Source organism: Enoplosus armatus, chromosome 13, assembly GCF_043641665.1.
Source record: "Enoplosus armatus isolate fEnoArm2 chromosome 13, fEnoArm2.hap1, whole genome shotgun sequence".
Taxonomy (NCBI): Eukaryota; Metazoa; Chordata; class Actinopteri; order Centrarchiformes; family Enoplosidae; genus Enoplosus; species Enoplosus armatus.
In genome coordinates, this window is record NC_092192.1 from 20,044,228 (window position 1) to 20,067,011 (window position 22,784).

At 42.4% G+C, this 22,784-nt stretch overlaps 1 protein-coding gene across 4 annotated transcripts in view; it reads left to right on the forward strand.

The window, feature by feature from the left end:
• LOC139295060 (vacuole membrane protein 1-like) overlaps positions 1-20,902 on the forward strand; it is a 53,942-nt gene extending 33,040 nt beyond the window's left edge. For all 4 annotated transcript variants that reach the window (XM_070917136.1, XM_070917138.1, XM_070917137.1 and 1 more), the window contains 3 exons: positions 3,518-3,579; positions 18,562-18,664; positions 19,868-20,902. In XM_070917136.1, the coding sequence (XP_070773237.1) occupies positions 3,518-3,579; positions 18,562-18,664; positions 19,868-20,011 (309 nt within the window). In that variant the 3' untranslated portion in view covers positions 20,012-20,902. The remainder of the gene's footprint in view (positions 1-3,517; positions 3,580-18,561; positions 18,665-19,867) is intronic.
• Positions 20,903-22,784: the final 1,882 nt, after the last annotated feature.

Consider the following 22,784-nt stretch of genomic DNA (forward strand, 5'->3'; position numbering starts at 1 on the left):
ATACATTTCATGTAAATAATGCCAGGGCTGCTTTAAAAAAAATCAAAATAAAAAAGTGTTCATGAAAATACAGTTGAGACTTGTGTAAAGTACACTGTACTGAATATGTATTACTTGTCTTTTATCTGTTCTATTCCAAACTGCAGAGACAGCAAAATGTATTTGTGCCAAAGTTTGAGATTTGCATACATCTTTAATACTATTCAGAGGGAGAAGTGTGATAAATAATGAATCACACTCATGCGCAGCATCTCTGTACTGTACTCAGCTGGTAGTAAGGAGGCCATTTTGTGCAGCCAAAGTAGGGGGAGTCAACCATTTTGTGTTTGCAGCTGCAGCACCCCCACTACATTGTACAGTAGACTGGTCAGACTACAGCAGATTGAGAACTTATAGGAAAGTAAAAGATACATCCTAACCCTTGAATAAGAAAGTGCCGGTAGAAGACTTGGCATCACAAATGTTTCTTCTAATCCTGGAAAATTCTCAATTTGCAGGAATTTTCAGTATGTCTGTGATTACTGCCAGAGGCTCGACTTTCTGTTTTCTAAGCAAACGCTGGAATTTGCTCATTGTGACACGGAGAGGAAGGGTTAAAAGCAAAGCTTTTTTTTTTCACTCTGTCTCATTCCTTATCATACGCAGAAAGCATTGTCCTGCACCAAACTGAGAAAAAATGTGAGGGGGGGGTGAACCTAGTGAGCACGAGCAAAGGAGATAAACATTGTCTGTGGGAGGTGATGGAGAAAGAGAGAGGGAGAGATGGGGGAAAGTTGGAGGGAGGGGAGGCGGTAAGTTGCATGCATGGCAGGCACAATCACACACACAGTACCAGATTACACCCAGGGGTCCCAGGGGCCCCCACTGACAGAGGTGTGTCCCTCTATGTCTCACGGAAAGAAAGACTTCACCCACTTCTCCGGCATGTCTGTGGGCCCCAGTCTCTCCTGTGGCTGCTTGGTTTAATTTTCTTCAAGCTCCAGTTCTGCTTTCAATGCAAATGATTCAGTAGTTTACAATGTGTGAACAGAAAACAACTAGTAGTAGAAGAAAGCGCACTGGAGAGCAGGTGATGTTCTCCCTCGTGGGCCAAGAGGGAACAAAAGGGGATTTTGAGACTTGTGGTGTGTGTGTGTGTGTGTGTGTGCGTGGGTGTGCTTCAAAGGACGTTTTTGATCTGGGGTTGTACCTGTGCTTCAGGTGTGTTCTCACCAGTCTCCAAGGAGAGGCTTTTTTACTCTGCTTCCGCCTTTTATGCTCATTAAGATTTACGTCTGAATGTCCACCGTTGAATGGTTAACATTAGTGCCTTTGTGATGCAGCAGGTCACTTGAGGATGATGGGTGATGTCATGGAAATACACGTCGGGCCCATGAGATTTTGCTGAGGACAGAAGAGGTGTGGGGTGTGGCAAAAGAGTTGCATTTAAAACAGGATGCTCTCTTTTCCATATTACTGTCAATTCACTCAGCGCTTCTCGTGGTTCTTTGTAATGAGTGTCCCTTTTCAGTAAACTATTGGCAACTGATGTAATGCTTTCTTCTTGTTATTGTATGTGTGTAACAAAATAGATATGACTGGGATGTGCATAGTTCTTATCAGCATGATCAGTTAACTGAAATCAGCGAGTCAAGACCATGTCACCGTCAGTTTCCGAGCAGGCAACATTTAAGGCATCTTAGTCAGCTTTCCTGTGTCGGCTATCTTGCTGTCCCTTCCTCCTCGCCTTGTGTGGGATGATGATCAGTTCTCGCCGTCTGTTGAGGAGATGTGGGTGCACAAAATCCATATTTAAGTGCATTTCTCCAGAACTTCTTACTGAGGTAGCGGTCAACTACTTAGTTAGTTACTACATAGTTTTACTTTCAGGTACCGTCTCATGTTTATTTTCTGTGAGGCACAGAAATAGTACAATAGCATTATTGTTGCAGATGTCAATTATAAGTTTTGTTATTTTTGTGACATTGCCAACATTTTGACTGCGAGTCTTTGTTTCAATCAATGACGTCCTAAGACTTAACACCCAGACAAATTAAAAGGCAACCAAATGACAATACGCACAATTTATGACCTGGATGACATGTTACATAACCTTACAGTGAACATTGTTAACAAAGCGCTGATCAAAGTGGGCTGTCACATTAAATTAAAATTGTCGTTGGGGTTATCTTCAGTGTGACCATGTAAAAGTGATGTTCTGGGTGTGTACTGACACAGCTGTCACTTTTATTTTTGTTCACTTACAGTGTCATTTGTCTTACTCTGTATATCTCCTATAGAATTTCCAATTCTACACTTTCATTGTTTGTAAATTATCTTGGAAGTTATTGGTGGTCCTCATTAAACAGTTGCTAAAATGCTCCCACTATAATATAATACAATATAATTACCTTACTCAACAGCCAGTCAAGGACCAGTATTGGGTCTGATCTGCATGCTGGAAAGTAGTGTTCCATTTCATTTGATCAGCACCACATAGCCTGTTAGAAAAGCATCATGAAAATATTCTGTGGATCATGAGGCTCAATATAATTGCAAATAAAACAATATCTACTTAATAACATGAGACCTGTGACCACTAAGTTAGATAAGACATTTCTCGACTGTTTCACATTATACTATATATTCGTCTAATTGAAGCTACACATTTATATTGAGTGAAATATTCAAATCCAAGATGACATTTTTATGGCTCCATCATTACACAAAATGGAAAATTCTAGATGTCTCGTGTATCATATTATATACTTTTCCCTGTAATTCGGCAGTATATATTTAGTATCTTTGGAAACCTTGGGATCTGACTAGAATTTAAAATAAGGTTCTGTGGGTTTGAACAATCCTTTTCTGCACAACATGAGTTTGTAATGATGGACCCGCCAAAAGCTCTGTTGGGTTAAGCCTTTCTAATGGCATGTTGAAGGCAACCTAGATGTTACTGGATCAAACCACATTTTTAGTGGTCAAAACGCCTGTTTGTTTATAAGAATACAGTAACCTACAACAACTCAGAGGGCAAGTGAAGGACCTTGAAAAATCTGGCCAATTATTGGGTGCATGTTCCTGCCCCCCTGCAAAAGGACAAGGGGCTGATATGAGCCAGAATGGCTGTCAGTCGCCTGTCTGTCCCTTCTGGCCAGTGACTAAGCAGGAATCAGACCGGACAGGAGCCGGCCTCCAGACCCCCTCTGAAGCAATGACACATCTCCTTTGATGACACCCAGTGTGATATGCTGACCTAGTGTACTGTGTTGGCCGTGTGTCATAGAGCCCGGGCCTTTTATTTCTTGCCCTCCATGACAAAAGACTGTCTTCATGGCTGCTTTTAGACCAAACCGCCATGGTGGTGCAAGGCATGGGGCATAGGGCATAATGGGTAGGGTGTGGGTGTGTGTGAGGGGGAGTTAAGGAATTACTGATCAAACTATGATGCACATGCTGCCTTGTTCTGAACCCCAGCAGTGACCTCATGGTTCAGTAATTGACTCGCTCTTTCTCTGTGTGTTTTGTCATACAGAAACTGTTTGTGATCGTCACCTTCAGCAGGCACATAGTGGAGCAGATGGTCTCCCTCATCGGGTGAGTAAGCCTCAACGGGTGTGCGTGTGTGTGTACTTGTGTGTGTGTGTGTGTGTTTGCTCACCAAAAGTACCCTGTGGGGTGTGCAGCTATCACACATGAAAGAGTTAATGCAGAACTTGACGGTTGAGGGACCTTTTGAGTGGTCATGTGGCATTCAGGTAATTTATGTCCCTTTGTGTGAAATCCGCCTCCTCCTCTCTGTGACTCTGACGAAGGTCACGCAAAGTCAGAGGCGGCTTTGACTTAAGCATGGTGATTTTGGAAGATGACTTGTTGCTTTATCCTGCTTGAAATACTTTGTGCAGACCTTGAAACAGAGGTTTTGTCACATTTTGTTCCCCTTTTGGCTCCTCGCTCTGCTGTAATAGTCTACATGGTGATTAATGGCTTGGATTTTTCCACTGGATGACTATGGGCATGAACATGTTCTGGCTGCTTCACAGGACGGGATGAACTCTTGTCTATCATAGAAACCTCCTCTCTGCTTTATCTCTCATGATGCACCGTTGTTGCCCTTTTAACCAGTTGGCTGTTACCTACCTGATCTCATATGGAGCACCAGAGTGTCTAAAGATGGTTCACTATGATATTTCACCATGATCCAACCTTTTATCTTTTGGATAAAAGAAGGCCCTTCAGGTGTCAGACCTCTCAGGCAGGATGTGTTCATGTTTACTAGCCTGGAACCTCTTGGGAGGAAAGAAAAAAAATTCTGGTGAGAGAGATTTCACAAAGGACATTTGTTTGTCAGTATTTGTGTATGCCCAGCTGGAAACAGTGGCGTCAGTGTAGTGTTGAATATACCAACGGCATTAATTATTAGACCCATTTTGTAGGATTAAGAGACTTTTTATCTGGTATCTTTTTACTGGTTTTGAAGATGTCAAACCAGTCAAACTTTTTAATAAAAAAAAAAAAAGATAAACTAAATGTAAAAATCACACCTAGACACCCACATACAACCTCAATGCTTCTTGAAAATAATGGCTAGATGCAACAGAAGTTGAAAAGAGCTTTGGTGCTCGGCGTGGGTGCTGCTGGGTGCCATGATGGGTGTCCTTGTAGAGATGCCAGGGGCTGCAGCTGGAAATTGCCCTCAACACACCTGCTGGTGGGAGTGCCGTTTATTACATACACACACACATACACTCTTGGTCTGACACACACACACACACTTGCTGAAATCAGGCGATGAGGTTGCATCATCTCTCTTCCTTGCCATGTTGTGTTTTGCTTTGTTTCTAAAATGAATTTTGGAAGACTTTGTTTGGAGACGGCCACTAAAGCAGCTGTTGTTGCTTTTTTCTCTGCATTTGTATTTTTATAGACTGTAACTGTTTACTGGCACAGCATAAAATATCTTCAGATTGTGGTGTGGGAAATGAAGCTTAGATAGCGAAGCTACAAGAAATTTAAAAAGTTTTTAGATACTCTGTAAATATATGTATGTGTGTGTGTGTGTGTGTGTGTGTGTTGGGTTGTGAAAGACCTGTACACTCTGGCAGTCACTGTTCATTGAGCTGCAGACTCAAAGCGACAGATCATTGGTTATTGACAGGTTTCAGTCTGACTCACTGCCCGCTTCTTCTCTAAAGGAAGTTTCCCTCATTACAACTCGTCAACCGTCAGCTTCCTTCCTCACTGAGGCCTTTCCACCTCCATCTCTGATTCTCTGTGCCGCTCTCACTCTCACTCACACTTCACCTTATGAATGGGTGACAGCCTTTCACTTTGAACCCTTTAGGTCCCGACTGTCAGGCCACAGTGTCACTGTTAACTATAACTACGCTGGTGCTTGAAAATAAATTTACACCTTTACACCCGTGTAAATGCAGGCACCTGCAGTTGCACACACAAACCCTTCGTGCACACAAACTCAAAACATTTGTCCCCTGGATGCCCTCTTTCTCAAAAGTCAGTTATGCTAAACTTCCACATGTTTGTTTGTTTTTCTCGCCTCTGACTTCTCCAAAATTTTCAGAGAAGCATTTAAAACCTGAACTTTGTTGGAATTACAGTGTAAACTGATTTACTCTTTTTTCTTTTTCTTTTGTTTTTTTTAATTGAATTTGTTTATCGAGTGTATGGAAACTATTTTCTGCAAAATAGTGACTTAGAGCCATGCCTGCAAGCAATGTTTGATGATTGTTTTTGAAAATGTTTACACCAATCATTCATTTGTTGTGTGTATCTGATAGTTTTATAACATTTGAGGTATTTTTGATTGTCCCATGTGAAATGTTATGAGCATGTGGAGCATTTGCCATCTTTTTCAGCTGTTTTTGCTTCTATGATAAAATTCATGTTGAACTAAATAGATTTGCTTGATGATTAGATAAAGACGCAATTTGTGGATATTGCGGAATTTTGATATTTAGGCTCAGTTTGTGTTTGTTTGCTTGGCTCTTGATTCAGTCTCTGGAAACGGAGGGAATAGTATTTGTCTTTGTGGGTGACTGAAGTGACCGTTGGACTTTCATTCTCACATGACATAATATAATACTACACAATTCATTTCCTGCTCTTTGCCTGTCAGGTGAGCTAGTTGGCACACAAACACACACAAACACACACACAGCCTGTAACCTCTGAGTGTAATGCCATACAGGAAGACTATGACTTTTCAAATTGTCTGAAAATTACTGAAAGTTTACAAAACACTGAACTGTTATCTTGAACATCATCATTTATCATTACTTTTTGATTGAATTTCAGTTGGTAATTATTTAATTTAAATCATTTGTCAGCTTTCTGACAAAACACTCAGTAACACATTTCACTATGGGTCCATCAGAACTTGCTGTTTGTTCAAAACTTAACTAGAGTCATTTTACCTGGTGAATCCCCTAAATTGTGTGTAGTAGTGTGACCTTTAATTATTGAAAAAGACCAGAACTTGAGTTTCAGTTGTAATGAAAACACATACTTTTGGTGATAAGAACAAAAAACGTGTGTGTGTGTGTGTGTGTGTGTGTGTGTGTAGTGGTGCAAAGCATTGCATGTGAGTAGCAGCTGTATTTCCTAACTTAGATATGACGATAGAAAGATGATGAGATCAGTGATTAAAACACTGTAGTGTGATTGTCCACAAATAAAATCTGCACAGCGGTATAGCTTGGTTAATGCTTTATTTGGTTAATATTCCTCTAATCATGACGAAGGCTTTTTTCTTATTCACTCAACAGGGAGTGTCCACAAATTCTTCTCGAGTTTTATTAAGAAAAGATTGTGTATTGCAACACTGTGGCTTTTAAGAAATAGTTGTGTCAATCAGAGTTGCGTATCAAGATATAGTCCTATTATGTCTTACTCAGTTAGATTTATAAATTAACTTATTTCCAAATATGGGCCTTTTTAGGGATATTTCACTCATTCATCAGCAGTTTAAATCAGGGAAGTAGTTTTTCTGTGAATGACAAATGGAAAACAGTGTGTTACAGAAACTCAGTCTCACAAGAGAGGTTTGGATCTGAGGCTTAAACGTCATGAGGCTCTAAAACTGTCAACAGCCATTTTCATCACCTCTGTTAACAAAGATGACCAACTCCAGAGTTTTTTTTTACTAGCTGGAAATAAAATGTAGAGAATATGCAAAGGAGCTTTTTTAGAACAAGTTCAACATAAGTGACTTCAAATTTCCATTATACATTTATGACTGTCTGATGTTCCTTTTGAGAGCAAGACCAAAAAAAAAGGTTTGGTGGAAAAAGAAGTTCTGTCCTTTGACAGTTGTTCTATCAAGTGAAGTGTTCCTCCTTTTTCAACTGTTTTTCTAATTACTGTCTGTTTGGGACAAAAAAAACAGTGTGTGTCAGACGTTTCAAACTTGATGTATTACTTCTAATGTGTATTGTGGAAACAGATTTGTACATCTCTGGCAGATGGGCTTCACTCTTGTTTTCCTGCCGTGCAAAGCATTTAAGGCTAAATCTATAACCCTCTGTCAGCAGCAGCAGGATAATAATAAAGATAGTTGTGCTTTGAACTGCCACAAAGTCGTAATAAAAGCAGACTCCTCAGATGCCTTTTGGGCTGATAACAAGAACTGATAACCAGGTCGGATGGAGCTGTGTGTCTGATCAGACTTGTTAGGTTTCTTATGTCCTGTGACTAATGTACAGATGTCTCCTCTTCAAGTCCAGCAGTGCATGTACAGTCATTGTTTAAGTCGGGAGAAGATTCTGCAAACTCACATCGCGCAAGGCTTTGATCAGGATCTGAAGCAGTTGTGTGCCAAAAAGTTTCATGCTGCTATTTACTTAAAAGTTCATTTTGCAGTTTTTCGCCTCTAGTCATAAAAATACCTGCGCAGGCTTCCAATCTTTTTTAGCAAGTCTTGAGAGTTTGTATATTTGATAAAAATAAATATTAGGCGTCTTTTTATTTAAAATTTCTGAATTACATTATATCACCCACCTTTGCCAGTATACCTTAACTCTCTGGACCTCTCATAGAACACTTCACACCCTGAGACAAACCCTAAAAAATGATCTTGGATATTTATGATCAGTGTCCTGTCTTATCCCACAATATGCTCATTTTCTACCCTTGAATGTGCAAGTGATGTCAATAACCCTAGAAGGACTTCAGAGAACAGACAAGCCCCTGCTGCTGTGCTCCATATAACTTTAGCGCAACAGATTCATCTTTTTCTGTGCCCAATCCTCCCTGTCCTCCTCTCTCTTATCTCAGCCGGGGCTTCGTCAGCCAGTGAAGGTGGTGATATACGGCAGGAAAAGCTCAAAATCACCCGTTGCATGCAGTAATGGAACAGGGAGCTTTCCTGTGTTTGACATGCTGTCTGGGCCTCCAGTGTCCTCGTTTGATCTGTTGTGAGTCGCTTTGTTTAGACTGAATTGCGAACTCTGATTCTTGCCACTTTTTCAGCAGCCGTCTGTGATGATATATGAACAGGAAAAAAAATAGGAGACTTTCCCTAATTATGAGAACAGCTGTAGCGGTGAGGCCCATTGGGTGGCTTTGGTGCTGAAGTTTTGGTGATTCACTGTCTGCAGGAGTCCGGTGTGTTTACACCTTGTCTGTGGTGACTGTGGCAGGACTGGGTTTAGTTTCTGTAGAGGTCTGGGAGAGGACAAAGAGTGAAGTAGATTAGGATGCTGGTTATGTTTGTGAGAATGTGGAAAAGAGAGAAAGTGAGAAGAAAGAGACAGAGACAGCAAGTTTCATCTGATAGTAGCTCAGCAAATTACTATTCTCAACAATCCATCATCTTGATTGTGTTAGCTGCTCTCCATGTCTTGTATTGAGCTTGACTAATCCTTCAGACTCGTGTCAAGGGAGGGACTATCACTGTCAAGCTCTTGGGGAGAAAGCCATTGAGGTGCAGAGAGGAAGAGTCAAGACCTGAAAAGGTTATCCAGTAGAAGCAGTTGTGCGGGGGCCGTGGAGGGAACCCTGCACGTCTCCATGAGAATGCGCTCATTTCCATGTGAGTCCATCTCCAAGGCAGGAGTCCATTACCAGCACAATGGGCCTGCAGATGGCTGTTCCTGCCGCACAAGGTTGTCGGCGTTAGAGGATCACAGCAGGCGGCCCTGCTCAGAGGGAGGCCAGGGGAGAGTCACAGGTCAGGGCAGGGCAGCCGGGGGTTGTATTAGCTGCTTACTCGATCGTACTGGAACTTTCCAGATCACAATCAGCATTTTCCATCTATTAAAATGAGAGTTAAGATAGACTCCACTTGCACTTTAAAGACCAACTTTAGAAGATACCCACTTGATTTTTCTAACTCAGACTGCCTCATATTCAGCTTCAGATAAACTTTGCACAGAACGAGGACTGTGGATTTTGTCCCTCATCACTTACATTGAAAGTGCGTTTCAGGATAGGATCTTGTAATGGCCGGTATGAGCATGAGGGATGATTACAGCAAGCAAAGCCTGTTTCAGTGTTCATATGGGCACCTGACTATTATTTTAAGATAGATTTATCCGTTAATACGCATTCTTGTGGACGTTAGCTATCAAACGACTCAAATAAAGCTGGGTCACTGGAGAAGTGAAATTGCTGAGAACCAAGCAAATCAAAGTGTTTTCACAGTAGCGCAGTCATTTGTGTCTGTGTAAAAGTACTGGAGTTACAGGAGAAAAGTCTGTTACTGCTTGTTTCCACCGAATTTCACCCATCTTGAACGCCCCTCTCCCCCCCAGCTCATATAGAAACTAGGTTTGTGTGGTTTCATACTGAATGCGGGGTTGTCTGGGTTGAAGGTAACTGTGGCGTGGTCTTTATACGAGTTGAAAGTCACCTAGCAGGGAGGGATTTTTTTTTGTTCCCCATGTCACCAAAAAAGACTGTGAAGCAGAATGCACCAATTTGAATTGCCTTGATCAACCAAAATCTCTTTGTGTAATAAATATACAGGACACATATGGAAAGGAAGGGAATTGCAGTTATTTTACATGTGGTGGTTTATTGCATCTTAGCAGACTGAAATTGTTGTCTGTCTTTTTGTTAAAGATGAAAAATCCAAAGTGTCAATGTATTCCTTTAACCATTTAGACCTCTGTCACGTCATTGATCCTATAAATAGCCCTCTTTGAGCCTTATGAGAAAATACTTCCCGTTAACCCAATCTGCAAGAAGGGAGTGTTTTCGATCCTATTAGTCACCGGGTGCTCTGGTCACCTGAGAAGCGCCCTGACAAAGATGGCATTGATCAGTCCTTCCACAGCCTTCCCTACTCTCCTCCGGCCCAAACACTGTCGGATGCCTCACTCAGGATGACGAGATTCGAGGCAAACGGGGCAAGACAGTGGGAGTGAGGGATGGAGCAACAGGTCGCGGCCGACTCTCTTTTTATACAGCATCGTTAAGTTTAATGTGAAGCCCGGCGGGGCGTCCATTTTCTCATCTCCCCCACTTTCATTCTGATTACCTTGGCCCACAAGCTCTGACAGAAATACAGAGGCAGTAACAGTCAAACAGTTGACTCTGAGCCAGAAGGTCTTACCACAGTCATTTAGAATAATATTCAATCGCTCAAGACTTATTGTTCAGATCGCGTACTGTAGGCCTGTTTCTGCGGTTAATAGCACACTGAGGGACTCAGAAGGGATACACAAAGATCTGAATGTAATCGTAGCTTTGATGAGTAAGTGTGTGAGAGAGAGAAAGACACAAAGAGAGGGAGAGGTCAGATGTGTGTTCCAGGTCTGGTGTCATATTATGTGCCTCTCGGGCACAGTGTGTGTCCCAGGACTTCCTGCTTTATTCATCCCTGATTCATTTGTTTTGGTCCCCGGTCTCACACCCTGTGCCACACTACACATGCTGCTCACTCATCAAATCATTCCTACACATGTTCAGGCCAAAGCTGTGAAATTACTAATGTATTTATTCATCAGGATGGCACCCAGCTTGTATGTTGTTGTTGGAAACAGTGTGCCATTGATTCATTTTTAGAGCAGCTCATTTATCAGGGGAAAAGAACGTGACCTCGAGCTCTTAATCAGCATCATCCACCAAAGTGTGTTGTTTTGTAAATCCCATGAACATCGTAATGTTTGCTGCAATTTCACCAGTTGTCATGAGTCTGTGTTATGTGAGAGGAGTCATCCCAGACAGGCCCTGACTCAGAGGCCAGCTGGCCAGCCGTCCGGACCCCCCACCCCCCACACTGCCTCCACCACACCTCAGTCAAAACAGACATATTGTCCTCCATCAGCCCAATTCACAACAGCAACAAGTTATGGAGAGGGCGGAGAGAGTAAGGAGGGTTGCTTGTGATAATTCTTACTGTAAATATGCTCGGTATTGTCCAGTCATGGATAATCCGTGTTAGGCCTCAGCCTGAAAACCAGGACAACCATAAATCTTAATTATGAGGAGGCGGGCTTTTATTTGTTTTATCCCAGACACATAAATCATTTGCTTATTATTTTATTTTGTCAAACCTCAAAGATTCACCACTGTGAACACAATTTATTACTTTGCAAATATTCGGACCAGACTGCTAAGGGATCTTAAATCACATTCACACAATGTAACTGTTTTATTGGGAAATAATGTAGCATTTTGCTCTTTGCTCAGTGTTGTTCCAGCACATTAAGATATGCTGTAGCATACTGTTGCACATACATCAGGAACTTTCACTTGTCAGCGCTCAGTGGCTCCTGACCACAGCCTCTGTAGCATGTAAACTCAAATGCAAGGCCTTTGTAAAGTATTCACAGCAGCAATAGTTAGAACATATAGTGTTGAAGCGGAAGATATACAGCATGTTGTGGTTTCTGAGTACGTAGTAACCTATGTGGTTGTCTGAGTGTATATGAACCACACAGACTCTATACAGTCCCACAGTGCACTGTATACTGAAATTGCCCCACACGTGCACTTTTGTGCTCACTGGCAAACCTGCTGTGTTGGATTAGCGACATACATCGTGTTTACGGGACATTTATTTCACTTGCCATTCATTTTAAATCCCATGACCATGTTTCTTTGGTGTTTTTCTGACCTTCACATTTATTTAACATGCAGTAATGTGTTCATTTAACCCTCTTTTTCCCATTTGGGGCTAATAAAGGGTAAATGTAAGTAGAAATACAGTAGGTGTGGTTATCACCGGGTCATTAGGTGTTCATTTGAAAAGAGGGCTAGACGTGGTTCCATAGGAAACAATGTCACCATAGATCCCATACAGCGGCCATTTCTCCAAGCATGACATCACAGGATGGACGGAGGCACTCTGAGTAACCAGTGATGCCTTACACGTCTTCTTCTTCCTCTGTTCCTCCACCACCTCCTCTATTTCCAGCCTGCCTGCCGCTGCCACTCTACAAGTAGCAGTGGGACTTGTCTGGATGTGTCTCCAGTCACATCTGACTCATTGAACAACCCTTTCTCAGCACTGGAAGGGCCCAGGCCTGGTTACCCAGTGACCCAGCAACTCCACACACCTCCACACCCAGACCAAGAGGGTCTGTGTGGGCATGCCGACCTGAACCTGGGGGGGGCCGTATGGGTTGGAGGGCTGTTTTATGTGGCCGTCTGGGAAGTGAGAGGAATAATAGACTGCTATAATTGGTGCCCCCTGATTTCCTGGCAGCACTGCAGGCACCCAAGAGGATAGCATGTGTCCGAGCTTGTGTATATGTGTGTGTATGTGTGTGTGCTGGCTGACACAGATGGCTGTGGAGCAGGGATGTGATAAACATACTGGACAGGGGGATCTCCGTCCAGGAGTGGGCTTCATGCTTTAGTGGTGAAGTCATTGGGAAAAAGCCTGGTTGAACTGGAGGAGGAACAGACACACACACACACACACACACACACACACAGATATTACCTTACAACATTTGCACGTGAATCCAAATTTTCCTTACAATAAAGTGAAGCACACTCTTCCTCCCATAATTCCATTATTCCAACACTTAATAAAATCAAAGTGGAGCAGTAGTAATTTATCAAGTCATGATAAAAAGGAATGAGTCAGAGTGTCAGTGTTTTGCACAGAGACGGTGTAGAGGTCCGAGTTTCAGTACCTCAGGTCAGCATGCCGCCTAACCACAGTGTGCGTGTGCGTCTTGCGGCGTCGGTGCTGTTATGTTAGGTGTGAACTGTGGCCCTGTGGAGCATTGGGTAACACTAGCGATTGCCTAAGCCAGTTGTTGTGATGATGTCGTAACCGTGTTGGACCTGGCCAGGGTTTGGCTGTCATGTGAGCCCTTGTTCTCTATCATCCTCTGCCTGGGACGTCAGGGCATGTGTGTGTGTGTGTGTGTGTGTGTGATCTTGTGTGTGCGCGTGATCTTGTGTGTGCGCACTGTTGGGATTTCATTAACATAAAGAACAAGGCATTGTGAATTTCATGAGTGTATATGTGTGTGTGTGTGTGTGTTTGTGTGTGTTGGAGTGCCATTGGAGGTGGCAGCCTTCAGAAGGGCAGACAGGTCAAAGGTCGCCTCTGACTCACGGCCTGTGGAATTTAGTTTTCACAAAACGAACGCAGGACGCCTAAACACGCTCCACACTCCGTAAACGGCAGCAGGAAATGATAGTTCATTAAAAAATGAGAGGCTGGGATGGCGCGCTCAAATTAACCCTTCACAGCATTAATCAGGCTGCAGGAAGCTGAGAGATGTGGGATTTTCCCCCCATATTGCCTTGTTTTGCAGAAGCGTATCTCCCACTAATTTCTTTCCTGATTATTGATCAAGTTAGCCTCTTTTCCTGGTTAACAGGCAGACAGGGCATGGTTTCTGATTGCGGTTGATGATGTTTTCTCGCAGGTGAAGGTTATATGACAATAGGAGTACATTTTTGTACTGAAGGCTGTAATCAAAAGTGTACATTTCCATCCCTTATGAGTCCAGATGTGTAGCTTTTGGTATCTGACTGAATGTTTAGAGTTACACATTTGGAGCATTGTACTCCAAAAGATACAAATACTGTATGAGCTACCTTTTCTTTGTTAGAAAAAATAAGCAAAAGTAGGTAACTGCTGTTAAGAAATATCTTTGTCACAGGTCTTTGTAAAGATTTCCTTTGTGTAGTTTATGTTCTTGTATAGTATATATTTTTCATATTCTGTCCTGGATTCTTTAGCAGACAGAGGTGATGAGTGTTGACGAGGAGGGGGAGCTGCAGAGGTCAGAGATCTCACAAATTATCAGCATTTTCAAAAACCCCTTACCTTTAATATTTAGAATTATTTTGTCTTCATTATTTAGAATTACATAGTTTTTGTATGATTAAATGAGATATTTATACTTCATATCTTTATTGTGTGTGTGTGTGTGTGTGTGTGTGTGTGTGTGATGATGAGGATGGCAACTAACAAAGAATAGCTGGTCACATAATGAAATTAGTGCCTAAAATTGACTTTGACTGCAAAGTCCACAAACGGGCAGCATTGTTGAATTTCACTAAACACACTTGTACAAATTGTCAAACAGTTCTGTCTTGTTCATATGTTTATGTTGCACAGATGTACTGTACGACCGCACTGAGCATGATTTGGAAAAATGGAAATTGCTGGCATTGTAGGACAGTGTTGGTGCTTTCTCCTGTATCTCTGGACGAGAGCTGTGTGTGTGTGTGTGTGTGTGTGTGTGTGTGTGTGTGTGTGGGGTATTCCCCCTCTCAAAACACATTTCTATTGTTATTTTGCATACTTTGATGGCACAGGCCTGAAGTGTGTATGGACGGAAAATGTCAACTTTCTGTCTTTTTTTAATTTATTTTTTATTTTTCATTTTAGCTCATCATATATCCAAAGGGATCCGAACAGTTTTGTACTTGCATCAACAAAAAACTAACATACATTACATTCAATTCAATTTAAACTTTATTTCAGACTCACAACAGGGTCCATAGCATAGTATATAGTTAGTCAAGTCATTTTGTACATGTTGATTTAAATATGTTTGCTACAACTTTGCATTTTATGTATAACCACTTAGCTTCTATTGTTCATTACATCATAAATGAATAAAAACAGGTGTCCTTGTTGCATCTAATAAATCTTTGAGATTTAGTTTTTACTGCTATATTTAATTGATTTTCAAAAAACAACTTTGTTTACTGTTTCATTAAATGACGAAATGGAAATCACTTGATGGAGCTACGATCATTTGCTCTTAGAAGCCTACATGTTACCTATTTGTTGTTGATTAAGAAATGAATTATCATACACACTGCTTTAAGAATATATGCAGGTATATAAAACACACCTATAGTGTTTATAATAAGCCACACGCATGCATAATTTTTATATTAACAAGCAGGCAAGTGAAGCACCTTATGCTTTTTGCACAACTTCTGGAAGTAATTCATTCGACTGGAGAACAACTGTTATAAAGTTTGATAGGATCCACACATGCTGGCTTTTATGGCTGTAAAACCACCTACATTTTAAGACTTTTCATTATTGTTATTATTATCCTTTTTAACTATCCCATATTTTGTCTCTGTTGAAGGAGAAAGTGAAAAGAGTCACGATTTATAGATCTGTTCAGATAAACTACAATACATATGCAATACATTTGTTATGTGCATTTATATTTTTGGATTCAGACCCACAAACAAAAGAGGATCATCACATGATATAAATAGAATAATTGCTTATTTTAAATAATATACAGCATTCATTTGTGAGAAAATCCATCCTGTCAGTTTATGTCCTTTACTGCCACATTAGATGACGAGAAAAGCTGTTTGAAGACAAAAACTATAGTGAATGGAATTTTAGGCACATTTATGTGCCAGCTGTTTCAGCTGATTAGATCAAATCTCAGATATGAATCTATGAGCTTTATTTTCGTCAAGAGTACTTTTGCATTTTCTAGATTTAATTAAGAACTAAATTAGTAGAACTAACATGCATGCTCTTCTACAGGACTACTTATTACTACGTATTTCTTTACCAATTCATGCTCGCCATAAATTGAGACATGATCACTTTTTGTTATAAATGAGCCTTTATAATTCATGCAGAAATTTGACAAGAGTTTTTACAGTGTAGAAATCTGACTTTCTGTTTTTAAACAGTGCTGTAAATAGTTTTGTTCAAACTGATTTATTTCCCTGTTTCTCGAGGCCACAGTGTTTCAGAGCCTCACTTAGGAACAAAGATACAAGTGAGGACTTTTCTGTTCGTCCCACATAAAGCACAGGATTTTATTAAACCAGTTGTTAAAGTGAGTAAATAGTTCAGGCTTATTGTTTGCCAAATGACATCTTATGGCTGTTAAAACTTTCAGCTTCGAGTTTTTCCCTCCCTCGCCTCGTCTCAACTTAGAAAGAACTACTAGAAAATACTGTTTTAAATTTCTGAACATTAAAATCTGCTTTTACAACAGTTACTGTACAACATAATACTATTCATTACATATATGGAACGCATGCACAAGTTACACAAATGTCTCATTTAATAATATATTTATCATTAACAGGAAGTTCATTTTATCTCAGACTAAGACAGAGCAGAAAGATGTTCAGCACATGTACTCACGGGTAAATTATGAACAAACTTACAGTAGAAATTCTTAAATCCAACAATTTCCCAACACCTTCTGCAGAAAGTGAAAATAGATTCCCAAAAAGCACAAAATCATCAGATTTTTAATGGAAAGACCGAGAGAGAGTCCTGACTGTGAGGCATTAAAAACGTGTTTTAGACTGCTAGCTTTGGGCTTCTTTGTTGGTGGATTTGCCCAGGCTCATGACTCAGTATTGCTCATCGTGTAGGAGATGATTCGCCCGCCATTTCTGAAAACTGTTTCTCTCACTCTTTGTTCTTGCCTGTTTACTTTTAACTGCTGAACTAGTGTATTTTCCCTGTGTTTTCCAGTCTCTCTTCTATCTTGTGCAAACTCATATTTGGCTTTTCATATATTATATATATTTTTTAATTAGTTTGGCAAGTTTCTGTGAGTGTAGATGTTAGGAATTTTGAGAAGTGGGGGATGGGAATAGGAGAGGCTTTGTTTCCCTCCAAAAAAAATCCTAGCTTGATTTTTGATACCATGTGTGCTAACCATTTTCTATTGTGTAATTTAAAGCGTGATCCATCTGTTAGACTTCCTGTCTGCTTTACGCCCATTCACATGTAGGATATCCATTACCTAGTATAAAGTTAATCATTACTAAAAGGCTTCCTTGTTGTAAACTCAATCATTTAACACAATCTGTTTTTTTCTCACCATAACATAGGTGTGTGTAAATGCATGTGTGTGTGTGTGTGTGTGTGTGTGTGTGTGTGTGTGTGGAGGTGGGGAGGGACGGAAATGACTTGCCTCCTCCAGAGAAAGTTATCAGCTATAAACTCAACCGTATGTGACATGGCTGCCCACGCAAACCTGCCTTCAAATCTTTGATGTGTCTCTGAGCTTCGATGATGCCTCCCCAACATGAACAAAAGACGTACAAGTGGAACATAAGGAATGTTTGAAACAATAGCTCAGGGGATGTGATTGACTGTGTATAGGCACAAAAGAGAATAAGTTAAGGTCTTTAGTATGTATTTGTTTAGTGATTAATCACTAACTCCAGCCTAGGGATGGGCCACTGATTCGCTATTCTAGGGCATTCTCTGCAGCCTCTCGCGTCTTTTTTTCTTTGAGTGTGTGTGTGTGGGGGGGGGGGTTCAGTAGTATGCTTGTAGTTGGTGGCTAAATCTTGTAAAGGGTTTCCTAATATGGGCCGTCTTACAGGAGCGCCCTCCCTCTGTGGGCCATCCCCCCCAGATCTCAGCCAGTGATGACACAGCTCGGGTACGACTCACTTCCTCATTAATTGGCTGAAACCAGTTCTTACAGGAACCGCCTGTGATAAATGTGAGAGTTCTGAGAAGTCATTCATTTCTCCTCTCTGCAGCGGCAGAGGAGGCACTGCAGGGGAGTTGAACGAGTTCACCGATGTGTGTGTGTGAGAGAGAGAGAGAGCGAGCGAGCGAGGGAGAGGAAGCCGAGTATGTGTGTGTGAGAGGAGAGGAGAGGGGAGGAGAACAGAGCGGGAGAATGTGGGTGACTACTGCTGCCGCGGCTGCTGTATGAGGACCAGCCAACTTTATTTCTGCCTTTTTTTTCTTTTTTTGATTTCCTTTTTCTTTTTACTTGTTTTGTTTTGTTTTTGAGCAGCACTATTTTCTATAGCGGTGGTACAGTCTGTACTTTTTTCTGTGTGTGTGTGTGTGTGTGTGTGTATGTTTATGTGTGTGTGTTTGTGGGGATGAGCAGGGAAGTGCACTCGTTGCTCTCTCCGTCTTTCTCTCTTCTCGGGGAGAGGAAGCAGGGGAGACCGACACTGTACAGGACACAGGACAGCATGCCTGCCTTTGTTGCTGCCCTTGGGCTGGTGAGTAACAATGATGTGACGTGATTTGTGGCCCCCTCCTCCACCCCCTTCCCCCCATGCCCCCTCCCCTCTCTCTCTCTCTCTTTCTCTCTTCTTCCTTCCCTCCCTCTTCCCCCCCCCCCCCCCCCCCCCCCCCCCCTCCTCTGTTGGTTGAGGCAGAGCTGTTCCACTGCTGGGTGCGGCACTGCAGAAGCCCTTCAGGGAGTACTTGGAGGGCCAGAAGGCCAAGCTGCACCATCGCACTGGAGAGGGGATCCCAACTGTAAGTACAGGGGCCTCAGCCCCCAGCTCACAGCCTCTATTCATTCACGTGTGCGCGCCAAGAAAAGAATGCGGCCCCCGTACTTTTGCCTCTTTCACTCCTTCTCCCTCCACTTTTTTTTGTCCTTTTCTTCTCTTTATCTAAGCCTTCCTTTATATCTCTGACCCATTTTCTCCCCTGAACACAAGTAATTCTGTTTTCACTCTCTATACCTGTACCATTTGCTTCCAATTACAAATTTTTGAATCGGTTTCATATATATTTTTCAAACCCAATTTCATGTTTATAAGAGGAATGTTGACGTTGTAGATTTTACTATAACCTGTAGTGACACAGTAGATTACAGAGGCTTGTTTAGGGCCAGAATGACAGAGTAGGTTAGCGCTGCACTGGGCGGGCTGGAGGGGAGGGAGGAGAACGAGGGGAGGAGGAGAGGGGCCAGTGTGGGGTCTGGCTCCACTCGCTGTATTGAACTGTACTACTGTAGTGCGGGGCGTGCTGACTCATGCTCCATCTTACCAATTGGGAGTGTGTGTGTGTGTGAGTGTGGTCACTCCCCTATGTGTCACACACACACTTGCACTCGGTGCCCCGCCTGAACCCAGCACTGACTGTAGACCGGGGCGGGGGCCCCCCCTCCGCCAGTGACAATCCATCAAAACCCCCCTGTCTAGAACAAAAAGAGCCAGTTGTAGCTGTAGCCTATTTCTCTTTCAAAGCTTTTTTCCCTCTTCTCTATTTCTCACTCCCTCTTTCTCTCTCTTGCTCTAAGTGATTCATTGAAAACGATTTTTCTTTTTTTATGCGCTTACTAGGGAGGAGAAGAAAAGAAGGATAGACTGAGTTGCACAAGGACAGATTAAGGCATTTCTAGAACAATGTTCCTTTTTTCTTGTAACTTGAGCCTCCTGCAGTTACAGGAGAGAAGCGAGGCAATTTAACTTTGTGGAGGCAGGCTGCAGGCTGGGGTCAGTGGGGGCGTTAGGAGGGAGGACGGTGGGGGCTGCCGCGTGTTTTATTACCCCTGATCTCTATCTGTCCTGCACATGGAGCTGGATCCCCACCTAGCCTACAGCATCAGGAGCAGAGGGGAGAGCAGGGTGTGGGGTGAAGGGGCGGTGGTGGTGGTGGTGGGGGGGTGGCCCTCAGCTTACTGACCGAGCTCCTCTCTTCTCTCTCTGTTCTCTCTGTGGTTCCTGGCAGGAGGAGAGCTGGCTGTCGTGGCTCTTTGAGAAGGTTGTGGTCATCATGGTATGCTTCTTTGTCTGCTCCATTGTCAACTCCATGGCCCAGAGCTACGCCAAGCGCAAGCAGCAGGAGAAGGACTCGCAGGGCAAGACAGAGTGAAGGCCAGCTAGCGATCACGGCGAGCCATTAACTTCAGAAGCTCCCACCACTCCTTTGCTCCTGGCTGATGCCCCACCATTATCTGAAGCTAAATATCAGCCTCCGTCTGGTTTCTCTCTTGTTATTGTAGCAACATGTTTGTGTTGAACTTGGACTTCCATTTACTTGCTTTCGAAGGCTTCTGCATTTGGTAGTGATTTCCGCGAGTGTTTTCTGTAAGGTAGGTGCTCGTTGGGGTGCGTGTGAGTAAGCTGTTGTGTTGTTGGTGCTTTTAGCAGGTCCTGAGCACGTGAGAAGAAACTGCTGGCAATAATTGTACTCAGTGAGGCCTTAAGCTGCACTGTTTGTTCCACTAGAAGAACCTTAACGTCTTAAATGCCCGTAGAGTCACTTGAATTCACTTTATTTGAATAAGCTAGGATAGCTAGGTTACTTTTGATGATGTGGTGAGTGTTCTGTAAAACCGGCGCCAAGTTATTTATTCAATAACCTATTTATTAATGATATATATTTGCTGGTTCATTGATAAGACATTCTGTATGTATATTACTGTACTGTAGAGTTGTTGTGCAGTATTGGCTGTTAGATAAGACATGTAAATGGTTTGTAAATGATTATATTGTAGACATATTGTAGATCTCTTAAGTCAGTTGTTAACGAATGTCTCGTGCTGTTCATGGTGCTTCAGATGACCACTTCTTTTTGTGTGTGCGGTAAAGCTCCTCTTGATACTTTTCGATGAGAAATGATAAATCGGCCATGAATCACCCTGCTGGTCCCTTTGTCTGCCCTTATTGTTCTGCTTCCAGGAAGAGAGCACATGAGTCAGCCGGGGGCTACTTTACCAGATGCAGCCGTATATTGGATCAGATCTACGTGTGTGTGTGTGTGTGTGTGTGTGTGTGTGCGCGCGTGCCTGTGTGTGAGACGGAGAGCGAGACGGAGATAGTAGGTTGCGTTTGCGTGGCTGCCACATTTGTTGCTCTCCCTTTTATCTTTTATGGATTAAAGCAGATTGTGCTCCACTAATAGACTCGAGGTCTGCCTGGAAGTATTAGTATGGCAGATAGTAGCTGTTCCCTTTAACTTAGAGACAGTCTGTCAGGGTAAGTGTTTTTCTTTGTCTTCACTTGTCCACAGAGCTTTTTTTGTTTTTGTTTGTCCTTTTTTACCCCAGATGAGGACTGCAAGCTCATGTTTGACATGAATACACGAGCAGCTCCTAAAACAAAACTCTGCATTCCATATGATCAGTGTTCTTTTTTTTTTGGCTCATTGGATAACGTCAGCTGGCTCTCGATATATGCAGTACCTTCTCTTTTTTTTTTCATAATTGCCAGTGAAATGTGCAATTTTCTTCTCCCTCTCTGTACCGCTGCTGTGCTACGCTGGACTGAGCACAGTGGGCGCTAGAGCAGGCAGAAGCAGGAGGGGTGGGGGCGCGGGGGGAGAAAAAAACCCTCAAGCGCACAGTGAAAAGCGTCTGTGCCGTTACCTCAGCTGAACCTTCGAATGAACTCGTTGCACTGCCCCAGTCACGGAGCCAGGAGACGAATCACTCGAGTAGATTCAAAACAGAGGGGTACTGTTGAGTGGGCTGAACCCTGCGCTCTGCACCAGCTCTAGTCAGAACATTCGCGTCTCCTCTTTTCTCCTGTCATGGTAAGTCGGATTAGGATTCTTTTTTTTTTTTTCTTTTTTTTTTGTCATTGTTGTCTGTACATGCGTACGTCTCAGGCATGTCCGTCACTCTCTCGGCCTGTCAGATAGCTTATCAGACTGGTGTTGGCTGTTAAGATTGCAAGGCGACAACAGTCTGTAGGCTGTCTGACATTTCGGGCTCTTTCATCTGACCAGCATCCTGTTTTGTCCTCTTTCTGTTATTGTCATTGTCTCAGTTAGCATCGGTTCCCATTTAGAGATGTGTCCTGCGATGTCACTTCCCTTTATCCCAACTGCTTGTGAAACGTCACAGACATGGGTCTATTGTTTATTTCCTCCATGCTGACGTCTGTGAGGGTTTTTATGTGGTTTTATGTGGGGAACTGTGTTCTCGCATGTTTGCAAATGCAGATGTAGTGATGAGAGTGTACCTCTGTATATATGTGTGTGTGTGTGTGTGTGTGTGTGAGTTGGCTCTGTCCTCTTGAATTTCCAGAGAATCCAGACAGTACACACCTTATTGCAACACATCACATTGTGACACCCACTCCTAGGTATGGTACACGCAGTGCTTACCCAGCTCTCCCCTTCCCTTTTACACTTCCCTCTTCTCTTTTTATACTGAGAACTTTCTTCTGTTGCTCAATACGCACTCTTTTTTTTGTAGGAGGCTGCATTTTATTGGAACTCTCTTGAGGGGGTGTTTTTCTAAGGGCCACAAATTGGTAATTATACAAAGCTGAAAATCATTGCTTGACCAGTGGATACTTTTGCCGCAAAGCCTGAGTTTTATTTTAGATTCTTTATTTTTTTTCTAGAACAGAGCAAAAGGGTAAAACTTTTTCCTGGTCATAAAAGCAAAATCATTGGATAACACTGGAATGGCTCGCTGGCTCAGAGAGTGTTTTTCTTGGCAGTTTCAGGATGTCCTGTTCCATAAGGGAGCCCCCTTTTGGCATGCCTGTCTGAATGTGTGTGTGCATGTTTGTCTAGAAATTCTGTTTATATTTCTATGTGTAAGCGCCTGTATTTCTTCTCTAATAGATGTCTGTGCCTGGGTTATTTTGAAGGTGTATTTCACCTGCTTTCACTATAAATAAAGTCTGTTGAA